Raw genomic sequence first — 15,002 nt, 5'->3', positions numbered from 1 at the left:
TACAATAAATGCTTTATCAATACAAAATACAGAAAAATGGTGAATATAAATTGGGTATAATATATTGTTATTGAGGGATAATATATAAAAATATACACATGTATATGTAAGTAGAACTAGCACATGTTAAATTAGAATTAATGCTAATTACTCATTATATATTATTCTATGTAGCTCCGACATTAAAATAAACATCAAAATAAATAAAATTAATTAATCTTTCATTGAATTCTTAACGAATCCTTTTTAAGAATGCTATTTCCTTCTATTGTCGAAAAAATATTAAATAAATTATTCATATACAATAATATTTTAAAACAATACACATCTATGTATTATTGAGAAGTTTTTAATTACTTATAATATGCCAATGCAAGTGACATTAGTTTTCCAATAGTTCGTTGAACTTTTTTCTTAAACGAAATGAAAGTAAATGCGGTAAGATCTTTTCCGATTGCATATTTTCGAAACACTTTCTTTTGCATTTTCAACTATTTTCGAGCTATATATTTTGTTTCAATAAAATATTACATGTATAAAATAAATAATCTCTATTTTTTTAATACCAAAAATATTAATTATGTTGCGAATGATAAAGATAAAAATGTACCTTGTATCAGTAAAATTGTAGTAATAAATAGATGAAGTATTATCGTTGTAAACAGTGCAGATAATTTTGTTCAAAGAACAACTACATATACAATCACACTTCCCCCACTCTTTCCATTTTCTTCAACTTTTACTGCTAACAAACTATATAATCGTTAAATTTGGAAAACTACCATTTTACATCACAGTATAGATCACAAAGAAAAACGGGGAACAGCTTTTCAACCATATGCTACTTTTTGTTTGAAAGTTCCGAACGTCAGAAAGCAGATAAAATTTGCCAGTAAACTTCCTTTCCTAAAATAAGGCGTATTTAGTGTCTATAAATACGACAAAAATAGAACACAATATTTTGAGATGTTCGATAAATGTTTTAGAAATTAACGAAATTTATTTTTCTACTACTTATATTAAAAATATAAGAAAATGGTATCAATAAGAAATATTTCTTTAAAAATTCCTATCAAATTGTTTTGATAATTTGAAAATAAATTTTGCAACAAAAATATAATATTAGCTTGTGTTTAGGTCTTCCTTTTTTTTGGCAGTAAGTTCAAAAATCATGTCACGCATCCGACTTAAATCCATCAATTCTGCTTTCATCTTCTTAATTACTTCCTCTTTTTCAGCAATGCTCTTTTCATATGTATGTACTAATTCTGATAATTGTTGAGTTTCTTGTTTGAGTGCAGATATATCTTTTTGATTAGACTGAATTTCCGCAATTTTTAATTCTATTACCTATTTAATATTATATATACATACATTAACAATTCTATTATAACAATAGAGTCTATGTAAACGTACCTGATCCTTTTTATTTAACTGATCCTGCCTTTTAAGAAGCAGTTTACTAAGTTCGTGATTCTTATTAGTCATTTCCATGGTTTTTGCATCTGCAGTCACACATTCAATTTCTAACTCTTTTATTTTTTTAGTTAATGTTTCAATTCTATTTAAAGTACTTTCTAATTCATGCTTATGTTGCACGAGTACTATATTTAGATGATCAATGTTAGCAGTCTTTTCTGTTACTATCTTTTCTAAACCTTCGATTTCCTATAAATATGACTTCTATATTTTAGTTTTGATTTAAATTCTTATTTGATAGATTCACTATAAAAAGTACTAACCTGTGTTTTAATAGCTACTACTTTTTTATTCTGTTCTTCTGCTTCAGCAAGCTTTACAGTCAATGTAGACTTCACTTCTTCTAAGCATTGCTGTGTGTCAAACAACATTTGATGTAAACGGCTTGATTCTGCTACTACTTGTGCCAGCCTATGTTGCAAACTGGTTCCATGATTGTTTGCTGCTTCTAAACTAGATTGCATAGCCCGTTCTGCATGTCTCATAGCTGCTAACTTTTATAATACGTATATAATATATAGTAAATATAATAAGCAAAATATAATAAGCATTTTGTGCTTATGTTAAGATGTATTTAAAAAGAATCATATACCTTGTATTCATACAATTCCATTACTGCTGATGTGGTAATATCATTGATTTGATTTGACTCATAAGTTCTTTCCAATTTTGCTAAAAATGCATCAAGCCGTTCTTCTTGCACGAAAGAAAACAGTGGAACCATTTCACTACTTGCATTTACGGACATTTTACTTCCAATATTTGTTACCATACCATGAGTACTTTGTACCAATATCAAAGGCTCCAGTTGCTTCATACAAAGCGCCACCGCGGAAACACTTGTCACACAAAAACATGGGATACAATTTGCATCTGATAGTGAATTTGTCTAGAGTTGTCATCAATAAAAATTAAAATAACTTGTTGCTAAAGTATTCAATTTTAGTAGTGAAAATACAGTAATGTTTTATTTGAATAACAATATCTGTTAAAATCTTTGTACTTTGTTAAACAACTAAAGAACATTAAGATGAAACCTACCATTCTTGAGGAAATCCCATGGTGGATGTCAATTGTAGAACCTTTTGTTTAATGTCTGTATCACCAGTGAACAATGCATTTGCCATTGTCATTTGAATTTGTTTCTTTCTAAGTAACTCAGAATATAAAGTTAACCATTGCGAATTATCAGCAGCTAAATCAGCAGTCAAAGCTAATGCATGAATACATAAATTTGTAGTAGGATTCTAAAATAGAAAGTATCATTATCAAATTGTCTATAAAAAAACAAGAGTTATATTTTTTAAGGAACAAGAATACAATACTTGAATAAAATTCCCTGGCCAATTATCAGCTGCACATGTTTCAGAATCTAACATTGGACTTAATAATTTTCGTATCATTTGTTCATTCAAGGATTGCATCACTTTTGTTCTGAGTGTAGATGTTTTAACCATTTCTTGAAATAATTGCATTAATTCTGCTAATTTCGTTTCTGTTTCTAATGTTAATTCACATTTTCCTTGAATTTCGTCATTTTCTGAATTTATTATGAGCATTAAAACTGAGGCATCTAATTCTGCTAACACTTCAGATGACGATTTAGTACGTCGTGCATCAATTACTGTAACTCTTATTAAAGTTAATGCTCTGGAGCACACCTAATTTAGAAAAGATTATTATAATCTGTTACCCATTATTCGTATTTAAATATAATGAAGACATACCTGTTCTACAGGAACCCAAGTCATTGCAGTTTTTACACATAAAGGATATAAAGATACCAAAGCAGATAATTTTAATTTTACTAGAAATGACAAAAATTCCATCATGAGAGCAACACATTCTGGATCTGCATTATCTTCTAATGTGGCCAATATATTTTCCACGCCTCTGCCATAACTAATTAAGACAATAAAAATGAGGTAATTTTTATACCAAATATCAAAATTACACTGAAAATTATAAAGTAACTAACTGTGGATATGTTAATAACACAGCATGGGAATATTCATTTTGTCCAACATAGTCAAAGAAATCTATGATGTGTCTCAGTAACAGAACATCCTTTTGTTTCATTGCTGTAATAAAACTGCTGAATGTGACATCAGCAAAATCCCAAATAGATTTTTCCGAAATATTTGTATTTGTATGTTCTAATATAATCAAAAGCTTACAGCATTGTACTTTGGTATTAACACTATAATGTTGTATTTTTAATAAGGTTCGTATGAATGCTTTTGTATCAATCGTTCTTATTAATATATATACAGCTGGAAGATTTTTGTAACAGAGATTTACTAGTACACCTAAGGAAAGTGCAATAATGTTTTCTTCCCTAGATTGTGTCACCCATTGTGTTAATACTGATACCAGATATGGTAAATGAGCTTCTTGCCAATAAATTTTTATTCCATATGTCAATTCTTGTAGTAGTTTTAATACTCGTATTCTCTTTTCGCTTGTTAAATTTGCCTATGAAGTTATTATACAGAAGCATTAAATTATTACTTATTTTTATATTTCCATTTATTAAACTCAAAAATTTTATTATAGGAAGCAAAATATGAACCTTAAATGTAATAAAAATAAATGTATCTCTACATTTTTTAAATCATATTCTAATGCTATATTTTTGTTAACTTTAAAATATACAAATATACATACTTCCAATAATCTTGCCAGTATAGGTGCAAATTTAAATGTATGGATGAGAGCTTGTCTTGCAGCAGCATTGCGACAAGCATTTTGTAAAACATCCACAGCACTCCAAATCAAAGTAGTTCTGGAAGCTAAAGAATTCATCAGCTCATGCAAACTAACATAGAACTCTGCTGCTATGTTAGTTCCAGGGTCAAAAATGCTTAAATCCAATGATGTACTTATTACCTTTTAAACATAAATTTTTATTATAAAGGATATTTTATATATTGAACAGAATACTAAAATATTTATTAAAGTTTGTTTTAGTTTTTGCAAAATCATATCAAGTATTCATATAAGTCATTCATAAGTATTATGTAAGATTATAATCGCTATTCATTTTCAATGTATTTAAAACAATAAAATAATATATAATTACCCCAAGATTTCGTTGTAAAATTGAAGCGGTTGTTTCACTTGGATGTTTAGTATATTCTAAAACGGCTGATATGAATGTTCTTATGTGTTGGTATTTGTCCATTATGTTTGAGATATAAGTAATTATAAAATTTCGAATAGTAGTAAACCTTCTAGTTTTTAATTTTAATAATATTAAAGTTAATAAATCTAATAAATTTTTATATGTAAATTACAAATACTACGATTGAATAGTATAGTTTTTTAAATAAAATCTCTTACGAAATATAATTATGTATACATGTGGGCATGTACAATAAATGATTCTTATTTGTACATTCCAAAAATATAAAGCACACGCGTTCTTTTAACATACATAGACACACTTATAAAGTTGGAAATAATAAATATCGTTTTGCAGAAAACCGGTATTTGGCGGCCATTTCTAAATATTACGTTTGAAATTAACCAATTGAATTAAAGTCAATCAGTGCAGCTAGTTTTATCACAGCCGACTCTAGTAGGTACTAGAACTGCTGAAAAACGTGGCAACACCGCATAAGGAAACCTATTTTTAGTTAGAGAAACAGAGCTGACTCTAGAGTCGGCTGTGGTTAGATATATGGAAGCCGGGCTCTTGCATTGTTGCCATTTTTACTTTCAGGACGGCTACTATGGTTTTATGTAAAATTTTCATTTTTTTTATATTTCATGTGTAAAAATTATTTGGTACTGGATATCAAATATAATTAAAACAAGTTTATCACATATTTAATAATTATTGTAATTCATTTTTCATTTTATAATTTAAAAATGGTGAAATAAGTTTATATTTTTTACTAATGCCCAAAATAATTAACAATATTTGCTATAGTGATTTCGAGATAAATATTTATGTTAATAGCAATTTATATAAACTTATATTGAAGAAATAATTATAAGAAAAATAATGGCAATTATTAAAAATTACTAAAATCAAGTACAGAGATTTATGAAGTAAATTTAATGATAAAATATTATGTTACAATGTATATTAGTACATTTTTCATACAATATTTAACTCTATTCTCTGACGACTGAATTATATAACCTTTTTAATCCGAAAGAGAATAATAAACATACGTACATATATAATTTTGTTTTTTGTATTGGATCTTTAATAACAGGTTTCTTCTTTCAATTTTATGGATTTAGTAATTGCATAATTGAATATTTTACACATTATAGTGGATCAAGTATAAAATAAAAATTCTAAAATAATTTAAAATAAGGATAGGAGAAGAAAATTGCTAAGTATCCGCCTTGATACGCCTACTATACGAATTGGTTGCGAATCTCTTTAATATTCCAAGCGCGAATTTGAAATGTTATGAAATTCTGATATTTTACTTTATATTGTTATAATTTATATTTAATACCTGACGTTATATCTTATATGTATATAAAGAAATATAAAATTTACTAATAACAAAGATCCCTACTTATATTTGAAAACATTTGCAACGTTATAAATTGTAGTGAAATATATTAGAAATAAGAGTATATAAACATATATTTTAAAAAATGTATAGCAATAGAACTAAAAGTTCTAAGAAGAACATAAATTACGATATTATTAAAATTGAAAATTAATATTTTTCTGTAATTCTGTATATATAAAGAACACTATAAAATGAAACTGTAATCTTATTGGTCAGCAGTGGCGCCGTTCTCCGGCCGTGTTCATTGAAATGCGCCATTACCGATTCGAGGAAAAAGAAAACGACATTGAAGAAAGGTACTTACTCTTGAAGGATCCTCTCAGATTAAAATCTGTTCGACGTTTCTTCATAATTTCACGTAGAATATCTGGGTAAATTGACTGACTCATTGATTGATCGGTGGTAAACTATTGCGTGTGATCGTGACTTTCGGATTTGACGTTGTAAATGAAAGTGTTGCAGCACTGTGTGTACCGTGTGCGTGATTTGGACCTTGATTCTTTACAGTGCGATCAACTTTGATTTTAATCTTCATTCCGTTAGGTTACAGAGACATCGGTACCATCCATCTTGTCGAGAAAAGTGCCATTTGGAACAGTTATTGTTTTTCCGAAAAGTGGCGAAAGATCTTAATTCTCCGAACGTATAAGGAGGAATGTGAAAAAAATCAACAAGCTTCATAGAGCCGTGTAATCTGCCCTCTGTGTGTGTGTGTGTGTATGTGTGTGTGTGTGTACCAACCGGAGCTGTCATAAATGTACACATTCTATATAGATTGCACGATCTATGCTCGGTTAGTGGGCCGATTTACTCAAGACAAGTGATCGTATCTGACGCGCGGCAGTGAATTGACATTAATCATCGTCGCGCGGTGTTGTGCGCTCATCGACCGTCTAAAGAGCTAGTGCCGCATTCTTATTCGACGGCGAGCTTCCTCACGCTAGCAGGTTAACCATAGAAAATTTCAGTTTTCATTCAGTTGCCAGGTGTCCCTTTCCTTGCTACCTCAAACATTTTTTTCTAATTTTTTTCTAATGTTCACTTTTTCTTTTTTATATAACCCATAACGAAACAGTTTAGTTTATGGGATATTGTGATATCTATCACAGACGCAAAGAATATGCTTAATACCGTGTCTACGTTATTCGTCTTTTTAATGTGTATTCTATTGCACGAACATCGACAAGATTTTACGTGTGTACCCTAGGACATGTGGTTTCTTTTAGATTGTGAATTCTGTTTTCTCTGTTGTTTTCTCTTAATTCATAGGATATGCTTTAGCTCCTCTCGATTATTTCAGATCTTGCTGACGTTTCACGGGCGGTGACAAGTAGTCAGAACTGTAACTATCGTGGCGCATCGCTTACACCCTTTATTTGCTTCTCTTGTCCTCCTTCCCTTGCTATCTCGAGGGAAAGAGAAAGAATTAACATGAATGAACGAGTTCAAGAGAGAAAGATAGAGTGAGAGTGAGTGAAAGAAAGACATTGTAAATGAATACAGTGAGGGACAAAAGTATTCGTACGATAGGAATGTGAAAATAAAAAAGTACTGTATTTCTGCATTGTTGATTGACATACATATAATACATTATACAACAATGTTAGTAGTAACAAATATAAAAAACAAAGGTCAACTAAAATACTCAATAGTAACTTATAAAAATTATAAATTTGCATAATGCTAATGTTTGGGACAAAATATCTATACGCTATCAGTGATTATTATTATATATTATAATTAATACTTTGTAGAGTTATTAATATTTCATCTTTTTAAAATATTGTTTTAATTTAATATGATATTTTCTTATCTGTTTTTCTAGTTCCCATCATACATTTAAGTCTGGTTGTTGCTATGGGTCTTAATCCTGCTAAACTTTGTTGGCATTTGTCTGCAGGCTTTCTTTTAAAATATTTAAGTGTAGATGTTTGAAAAGCATCGTATTTTGATTTCCCAGAAATTTCAATCAGACGAATGAGAGAAGGTATGATGATTAACGGATACTGAAATAGATTTAAGATACGTACAATCAACTATGAAGTATGAGGGAAAAAGTATAGTGATAAGGGCGGGGGTATTGTTCCATTAGGAATTAGAGAACTAATATTTATTACCCAAATGGGTCAAATAATGTTGGAATTGAAAATACATCTTAATTTCAATAGAACCAGAACTGGAAATCACCATAGCAATCACCAGGCTTAAATCTCATTGATTCTTATATGTCGGTATAATAAAATATTTCACAAAGATTCTAATAAAGTAAAATATCAGTAGGGTTTCTTAAAAATTTAATGTATTACATACCAAGTAAATTATAGTCTGTTATTAATAAAATATATCAATTGTAATATTGATAATAATCAATTATAAAGTGCAAGTACTTTTGTTCCAAATATTAACATTCTATAAGTTACAAAGTTTGTATTTTCTGTTTATTACTACAAACATCTGTATAATCTACAATCATATGTATATTAATATAATTAATACTGTAACAAATACAATACTTTTTATTTTCGCATTCTTACTAAACGAATACTTTTGTCTTCCACTGTAAATGAATGAGAAAGAGATAGCGGGAAAGGGGGTGGGGATAGCGTATCAGTAAGCGAACGAACGAAACGCAGATTAAGCAAATAAGCAAATGAGAGGAAAGAAGATAGAGCATTAATAAGTGGAAGAAAGAAAGAACGTATGTAAGAACACCTACGTATGCATGTATGTGTATATAAGGAAGAGAGAAAGAGAATTTGCGCGCGCGTACACAGAATTCTGTCTGTCCTTATCGGTTTCTTTCTTTCTTTCGCAGTCCCTATGCATCGCTTTAACGGTTTCTTGTGATTTTTCGATAATACTATTTCGCTGAAGGTTATGAGCTGTTGGTTACGTAGATAAGTTTGGGGTGAGTTCGTACGTATGCAAGGTTTGACGTAGCTTCATTTTGTTTCTAAGTACGCGTAAGCTCTGTATATATGTGCGTGTATATTTTTTTCATTTAGTATGTTCTCTCTCTTAGGAATGTTTTTTTTCTTGTCAGCCCGTACCCGGACGGGCTCGCGCGATGCGGACCTGTTTCCTTTTCGTCGCCGCGAGTAACGCGAATTCCGTGATTGCCGTGAAGTTGCTGCGTTTAGTCATCGTGTTACCAATTCTCACTCGTATATTCCTTGTTAGAACAGGCTACGCGTTTATCATTTAGAGTCTGTCTGGTTTTATCAATTGTTACATTATCGCAAACCAATAACGGACTCGTTCAATTCAACAAGACTCTCCTCGCAAACTAATTGGATAATGTAATTAACAGAATCCCCTGCTTTAATGGGTTAAACCGCATACGTTATTATTTTTCGTTAGTTTATACCTACTGTGTTTTTTTCACTTGTAAGTGTCAGAAAATAATCGCAATAGAGTAGACAATCAAATTTTATCATACGCATTTATGCAAGTCAATATCTAATTCTTTTCTCCTGTCTTCTAATTTGCTCAAGTTCCATAGTTTTGCAGACATTCACGATGTAATTCGTATCTTGGTTCTTGATTATTTGTTTATTTGCACTTTATACGCTTAAATACCCAAGGATACATCTTTTTTGTTATTCCAATTTTTGCGTCCGTTCTTTGATCAGTTTTTATGTAATGCGTTTTAACGGAGCCTCATCCTTATAATCCATATTAATTCTTTTCTCTCATTTAGTTGTAAATATAATATTTTGTTGTATTTAATTTTATTGCAAACTGAATGTAATACAATTTTTGAGAGGTTATTTACATGTGGTCAAATTTTGTATTTTATAATATTAATTATTTATACAGTATTACAAAAAAATTTCTTTCGAATTATTTTATATTGTTTTATGTAGAAATAATAGAAACTATATTAAGCTGCAAGGTTGGAAAGGTATAATGTTTATACTATTGTGAAGAAATCTATTATTTGATATTTGTGACGCTTGAATCAAAAATTTATTTTAGTATATTACTTTTAATCAATATGCTAATATGCAATAATATTCTTTAAAATATGTTTTTCTGAAGATCTAAATTTAAAATACTAATTTTTCTTATTTAATAATTCTCATGTTAAAAAGTCATCTTGTATAGCTTTCAATATTGTATTAAACATTATATTAAAATCTTTTAGAGTTTATAGAAAAACATCATAATTTATTATGTATATTTATCAGTTTATATTGTTCAAGCTAAAACATTTAGTTAAATGTTGATTACTTAGTATGTAACTGAAAGCCTTATCTATTACATATGAACTTTCAGTATAAATAGACTTTTATCTGCTGATTTACAGGTTTAGGTACAAGTAAAAAATCAACAATTATTTCAGAATTCCAATAATTGTTATTTATATAATTCTATGTTATATTTTATAATTAAAATAATATTATAGTTTAAATGCCAATTTAGGAGTTATTTTAACAATTTATTGTTCATTTATAAAGAAAATTTTATCATTTATAATAACTGAATAAATATAAAATAATTGAAGTCTTATGCTGAAATAAATAGTTAATTTTTTGTAAATATAGAATTATGCTTTTAATATTTTTAGAGATAGTAGCGAGGCTTTGAATAAATTTAAGTATTTTACAGAAAGTTTATGTTACTCTTTGTTTATAAAAGCTATAAGAAGGAATATTAAAAATAATGAAACATAAGTTTAGTGTTATAGATGTTTCTAAATTAACATCCAATTTTTTGTTATTTTCAAATGTATTAAATATGTCTTATTATAAATGTTAATTCACTATAAACTTTACAGCAGCAAAAAATTTATAATTTTTACACTAAAAGAGTAATATGTTCTAAATATTTACAAATTTTTTAAACATAGGTGATCATGGCTAATCGGGGTACAGCCCAGAGGCCAAATGGTTCAACACAAGGGAAGATATGTCAGTTTAAGCTGGTGTTACTTGGAGAATCTGCTGTGGGAAAATCAAGTCTTGTCTTGAGGTTTGTGAAAGGACAGTTCCATGAGTACCAAGAAAGTACTATTGGAGGTATGGATTTCAATATCTCTATAAGTGTTAATTACAGCATCGGTCACATGAAAATAACATGAATTATAATTAATACAATACGTATCTAACTAAATAGTATTTTATTGATTTTAGCTGCATTTTTAACACAAACTGTATGCCTGGATGATACAACTGTAAAGTTCGAGATTTGGGATACAGCAGGGCAGGAACGTTATCATAGTCTTGCACCAATGTATTATCGTGGTGCACAGGCAGCCATTGTTGTATATGATATAACAAACCAAGTGAGTAAAGATCTATCAAATTCAATATACATTTTAAGTATACTGAAAATTATGTGCGATATTTAATGTAAATATTTATTCAGGGAAATGGCAAAAAAATAGTTATGTTCTGGGTTTTGTGTTAATAAAAATAGTAATAAGACTTTAATCATTATCTTTTTGATGATTGTTATGAATATTATTTTTTAATTTTTACATCTATCTTTAAAAAACTACAGGACACATTTGTACGTGCTCAAACGTGGGTGAAGGAACTGCAACGACAAGCCAGTCCAAGTATAGTTATAGCACTAGCTGGAAATAAAGCCGATCTTTCAAATAAAAGAGTTGTAGAATTTGATGAAGCTCAAACTTATGCAGATGAAAATGGCCTTCTTTTCATGGAAACTTCAGCCAAAACAGCAATGAATGTTAATGATATATTTTTGGCAATTGGTAAGATTGTATTGTTATGCACATGAACAATTTTATTATAGTTATCTAACCTATATAGAGAACATCTGGATTTGAAATAATACCGCTTATTAAATTACATACAGTATAATGACACAGAGTGTACTTACTTTATAATCATATAAAATATTTATTGTTGTATGTTTATAAAAAGTTGTTTTTTTATATTTCTGAATATTTTACTAATCTCCTTTGTATAATATATATCTCTAATAATATTCTATTTTTATTTGTATTTTTCTTTTTGTTAAATAAAGTTTTGTGTTATTACAGCTAAGAAACTTCCAAAGAATGAACAATCAGGAAATGCAAGTACAAGTGGTCAAGGTCGCCGATTAGTTGAGACAGAAGGACAAAAGGCAGCAACTGGCAATTGTTGCAAGTGATTATCCAAATCTGTACGTGTCAAATATATATTGGTATACACTTTTATATTAGTTACAATTTGACACCTTCGTGATAAACAATGGTGAAAGATATAATATCCTTGAAAGAATCACAAAACAATTAATATGTGCATCAGATATGAGTCAAGCATTTGATATAATATTGTAGTATACTATGTCCACATATTTTTATAATACTAAGATATATAATGAATAGACACTAATGATTATCTTGCAATGATATAAATGATTTGATATTAATTAGGTTAAAATTTAAACATTTTATGGGGCACTGTATGCAAAATTTTGTATTAGTATTGTGAGACATGAGTAGATATTGCTGTAGCATATTTCTTGTTATGTTTAATATTTTTATTGCATGTACTTTTGACTTCTTTCATTTTTAATATTTATTAAACAAGTAAAAAAGACGCAAACATCAAAATTTGGATTATATTAATAATAATAATATTCTTTCATATTAAATCATTGAATATCTAAAATAATCATCATTATAGAGGACAAAATTGACATTTTACACTAAAAAGTTTGTTTTTGTATATAAGTCTGCTGAATTTTTAAGACATAACAGACAATATGAGTAGATTTCATAAATTCTATATTTTCATCAGAAAATATGTTATTAATAGTTAAAAAATCATTTATGATATTAGAAACTATAAAAACTGATGATTTTTTTAAACCTCACAATTGCAGTAAGATTCTTGTCTGTTATAAATTTGTTTTAGCACAATTTTAAGATAAATATTTATAAATAAATATTTTGGCATTTAATATGCACTATACTTTTAGAACAAAAATTATATTTATATAAGTATATTTCTGCATAATATATCGTTGTATATTACGTAGCTTCGTAGATCAACTATTGCAGTGAATAATGCGCAGTCCAATTCGCATTTTTTCCCGTTTTTATTTGTATACTTTTAATGAGCCTGTTGTTGTATTTTATCATCTGTCGTGTTGCAAAACATGGATATATATATTTGCACTTGATTGGAAATAATGCATAATTAAAATTCTACATCAGAATTAGAAAATTTCTCTTTTTTTATACGTTATATGTTAAATTCTACAAGATTCTATTACAAAGTAACGTTATATATTGTATGCTTAAAAATGTTACATACTATTCTTATTTCATTTAGTTTTTATACTTATTATTTGATTAAAACACGAATAACATACATTTATAATATTAATTATACCGTTAAATGTTAGATACAAGAGAGTAAAAATATCCTTGTAATATATTTACAATTTTATTAAGATTTGCTACTGTAAATCATAAAATGATATTAAAGAAAGTGTTAATTTCTTATTTAAAACTTGAGTTTATTAATTTAATCAATACAACTGTAAGTACTTTAAAAATAACCTACTTTATTTAAGTAGTATATAATATAATACAAAAATCCTGTAAAAACCGTTTCTTTTCATTTTTATCAAAACTTTATCATTATTACTTCTAATGTAACAATATAAATCATTGCTTAGCCAATTTCTTCAATTTTTTCATTCCTTCATCATAATTATATCTTTATAATATAGCTGTGATTAAGTAAGTTAAAAAGAAAGTAGTGATTAAAGGACAAAATCTATTTTATTTTTTGTTTATTTTATATAAATGTTTATATGAACGTAGATGCGTGTTTAGTTCAGAGGAAATTTAAGAAAGTAGTATTGTGTTATGTATAATTAAAGTATTATTTGTATAAATATTTTTTCATGTTTTACATGTTGTTTTATTTTTGTTCCAAGTATTCTGTAGTTTATAATGTTTATTAGTATATTTTGGCAATGACAATTGTAGTAGTATATAACCAATTATTTAACGATTTAACTAGGATACAATAACTAACACATTTTATATCTATAATATTCTTTTATAATCATATTTGAAACTGAATTAAAATTGACATTGTCATTAAACTTTAATAGAATTTATTCATAATGTTTCTCAAATAGAGTATAATGTACTTTTTCTGTAAAAAGTAACATAATAATTAAAAAAATATAGTGCGCATTTTTGTTAATATATCTAATCAATTACTGTAGGAGACACGCTCTACTTTTTGCTTACAGATTTGTACCATAATCAACAAATATAAATACACCATGAGTGTGTCTGCAATGAATATATATTTGAGTGGAATATAAAACAATCAGAAAAACCACTATATTGGAATGGGAGGTGAACTGTGCAGGACGAACATTTTTCCTGAGTGATCAATGAAAAAAATGCGTGTATCACATTGCATTCAACGATATATCATCTATTTTGAGTATCAGAACTGTCAAAAAAAGAAAGAAGAAAAGAGAAACAGAGACAGATTAAGCTCCCATTTGTAATTCTAGTAGTAATGGGCGGTGTTCGTTATAAATATAAAAAAATAAATAAATAAATATATATATATATATATATACTTACATATATATATACATATATATATAAATACGATTACGATATAAATCATATATAATAAATATGATTTATGTAATAAGTAATGTTAATGGTAATAAGTAATAATGATAATATTAATGGTAACATTGATAAGTAATAATAATAATAATAACACTAATATTAGTAACAATAATATACCTTTAAAACATACAATGTATGATGAAATTTTGGCACGCAAAACGTCTTGTAAGATAGTACGCCATTCCTGCTGCTATGATTACCTATGTATTTACTTTCTTAGTTTGTAAACATGTATAACAAAATCTTGCTCCGAAATGTATTGTATATTAATTTTATTCAATAATTCATGATAAATTATAAATGATTACGCAAGAAAAAATAAACTTGTGAATATTACTAAGGATTTCGTC

The 15,002-nt window shown here is 27.8% G+C and overlaps 2 protein-coding genes across 12 annotated transcripts; one reads left to right on the top strand and one right to left on the bottom strand.

Annotated features, from left to right (window-relative positions):
• Positions 1–9: 9 nt before the first annotated feature.
• LOC138182989 (protein CIP2A) lies at positions 10–5,204 on the bottom strand. Of its 4 annotated transcripts, none has more exons than XR_011173950.1 (11): positions 4,562–5,195; positions 4,147–4,368; positions 3,458–3,954; positions 3,207–3,381; positions 2,805–3,140; positions 2,521–2,726; positions 2,072–2,318; positions 1,743–1,973; positions 1,417–1,668; positions 751–1,350; positions 10–717 (listed from the first exon to the last, which is right to left on the bottom strand). XR_011173950.1 is itself a non-coding variant. In XM_069119485.1 (11 exons), exons 2-11 carry the CDS (start codon positions 4,661–4,663, stop codon positions 1,123–1,125), a joined length of 2,496 nt encoding a protein of 831 aa, XP_068975586.1. In that variant the 5' UTR covers positions 4,664–4,668; positions 4,822–5,195; the 3' UTR covers positions 699–1,122. The 4 variants fall into 4 exon arrangements, 3 of the variants coding, with proteins under 3 accessions (XP_068975586.1, XP_068975585.1, XP_068975587.1); XM_069119485.1 differs by having other exon boundaries at positions 699–1,350; positions 4,562–4,668; positions 4,822–5,195; XM_069119484.1 differs by having other exon boundaries at positions 699–1,350.
• A 1,013-nt stretch (positions 5,205–6,217) lies between these two features.
• On the top strand, positions 6,218–14,988 carry Rab5 (RAS oncogene family member Rab5). 8 transcript variants are annotated; one of them, XM_069120854.1, is made up of 6 exons: positions 6,218–6,316; positions 10,873–11,041; positions 11,156–11,307; positions 11,526–11,742; positions 12,034–12,158; positions 14,253–14,988. In XM_069120854.1, exons 2-5 carry the CDS (start codon positions 10,879–10,881, stop codon positions 12,144–12,146), a joined length of 645 nt encoding a protein of 214 aa, XP_068976955.1. In that variant the 5' UTR covers positions 6,218–6,316; positions 10,873–10,878; the 3' UTR covers positions 12,147–12,158; positions 14,253–14,988. The 8 variants fall into 8 exon arrangements, with proteins under 8 accessions (XP_068976955.1, XP_068976954.1, XP_068976953.1 ...); XM_069120853.1 differs by having other exon boundaries at positions 6,264–6,391; XM_069120852.1 differs by lacking the exon at positions 6,218–6,316 and adding an exon at positions 6,323–6,967.
• Positions 14,989–15,002: the final 14 nt, after the last annotated feature.

The sequence above is a fragment of the Bombus flavifrons genome, chromosome 9 (assembly GCF_040668555.2).
Source record: "Bombus flavifrons isolate JBK064 chromosome 9, iyBomFlav1_principal, whole genome shotgun sequence".
Lineage (NCBI taxonomy): Eukaryota > Metazoa > Arthropoda > Insecta > Hymenoptera > Apidae > Bombus > Bombus flavifrons.
This window is presented reverse-complemented; position numbering and strand designations above follow the sequence as displayed.

Bases quoted from the DNA above. Each gene is read 5' to 3' on its own strand.
- LOC138182989 (XM_069119484.1), bottom strand. From the start codon at position 4,663: ATGGACAAATACCAACACATAAGAACATTCATATCAGCCGTTTTAGAA. The intron at 2,727-2,804 runs GTATTGTATTCT...TTTCTATTTTAG, and splicing joins GGCCAGGGAATTTTATTCAA to AATCCTACTACAAATTTATG. The intron at 1,351-1,416 runs GTACGTTTACAT...AATATTAAATAG, and splicing joins AGTTAAATAAAAAGGATCAG to GTAATAGAATTAAAAATTGC.
- Rab5 (XM_069120854.1), top strand. From the start codon at position 10,879: ATGGCTAATCGGGGTACAGCCCAGAGGCCAAATGGTTCAACACAAGGG. The intron at 11,042-11,155 runs GTATGGATTTCA...TATTGATTTTAG, and splicing joins CCAAGAAAGTACTATTGGAG to CTGCATTTTTAACACAAACT. The intron at 11,308-11,525 runs GTGAGTAAAGAT...AAAAAACTACAG, and splicing joins TATATGATATAACAAACCAA to GACACATTTGTACGTGCTCA.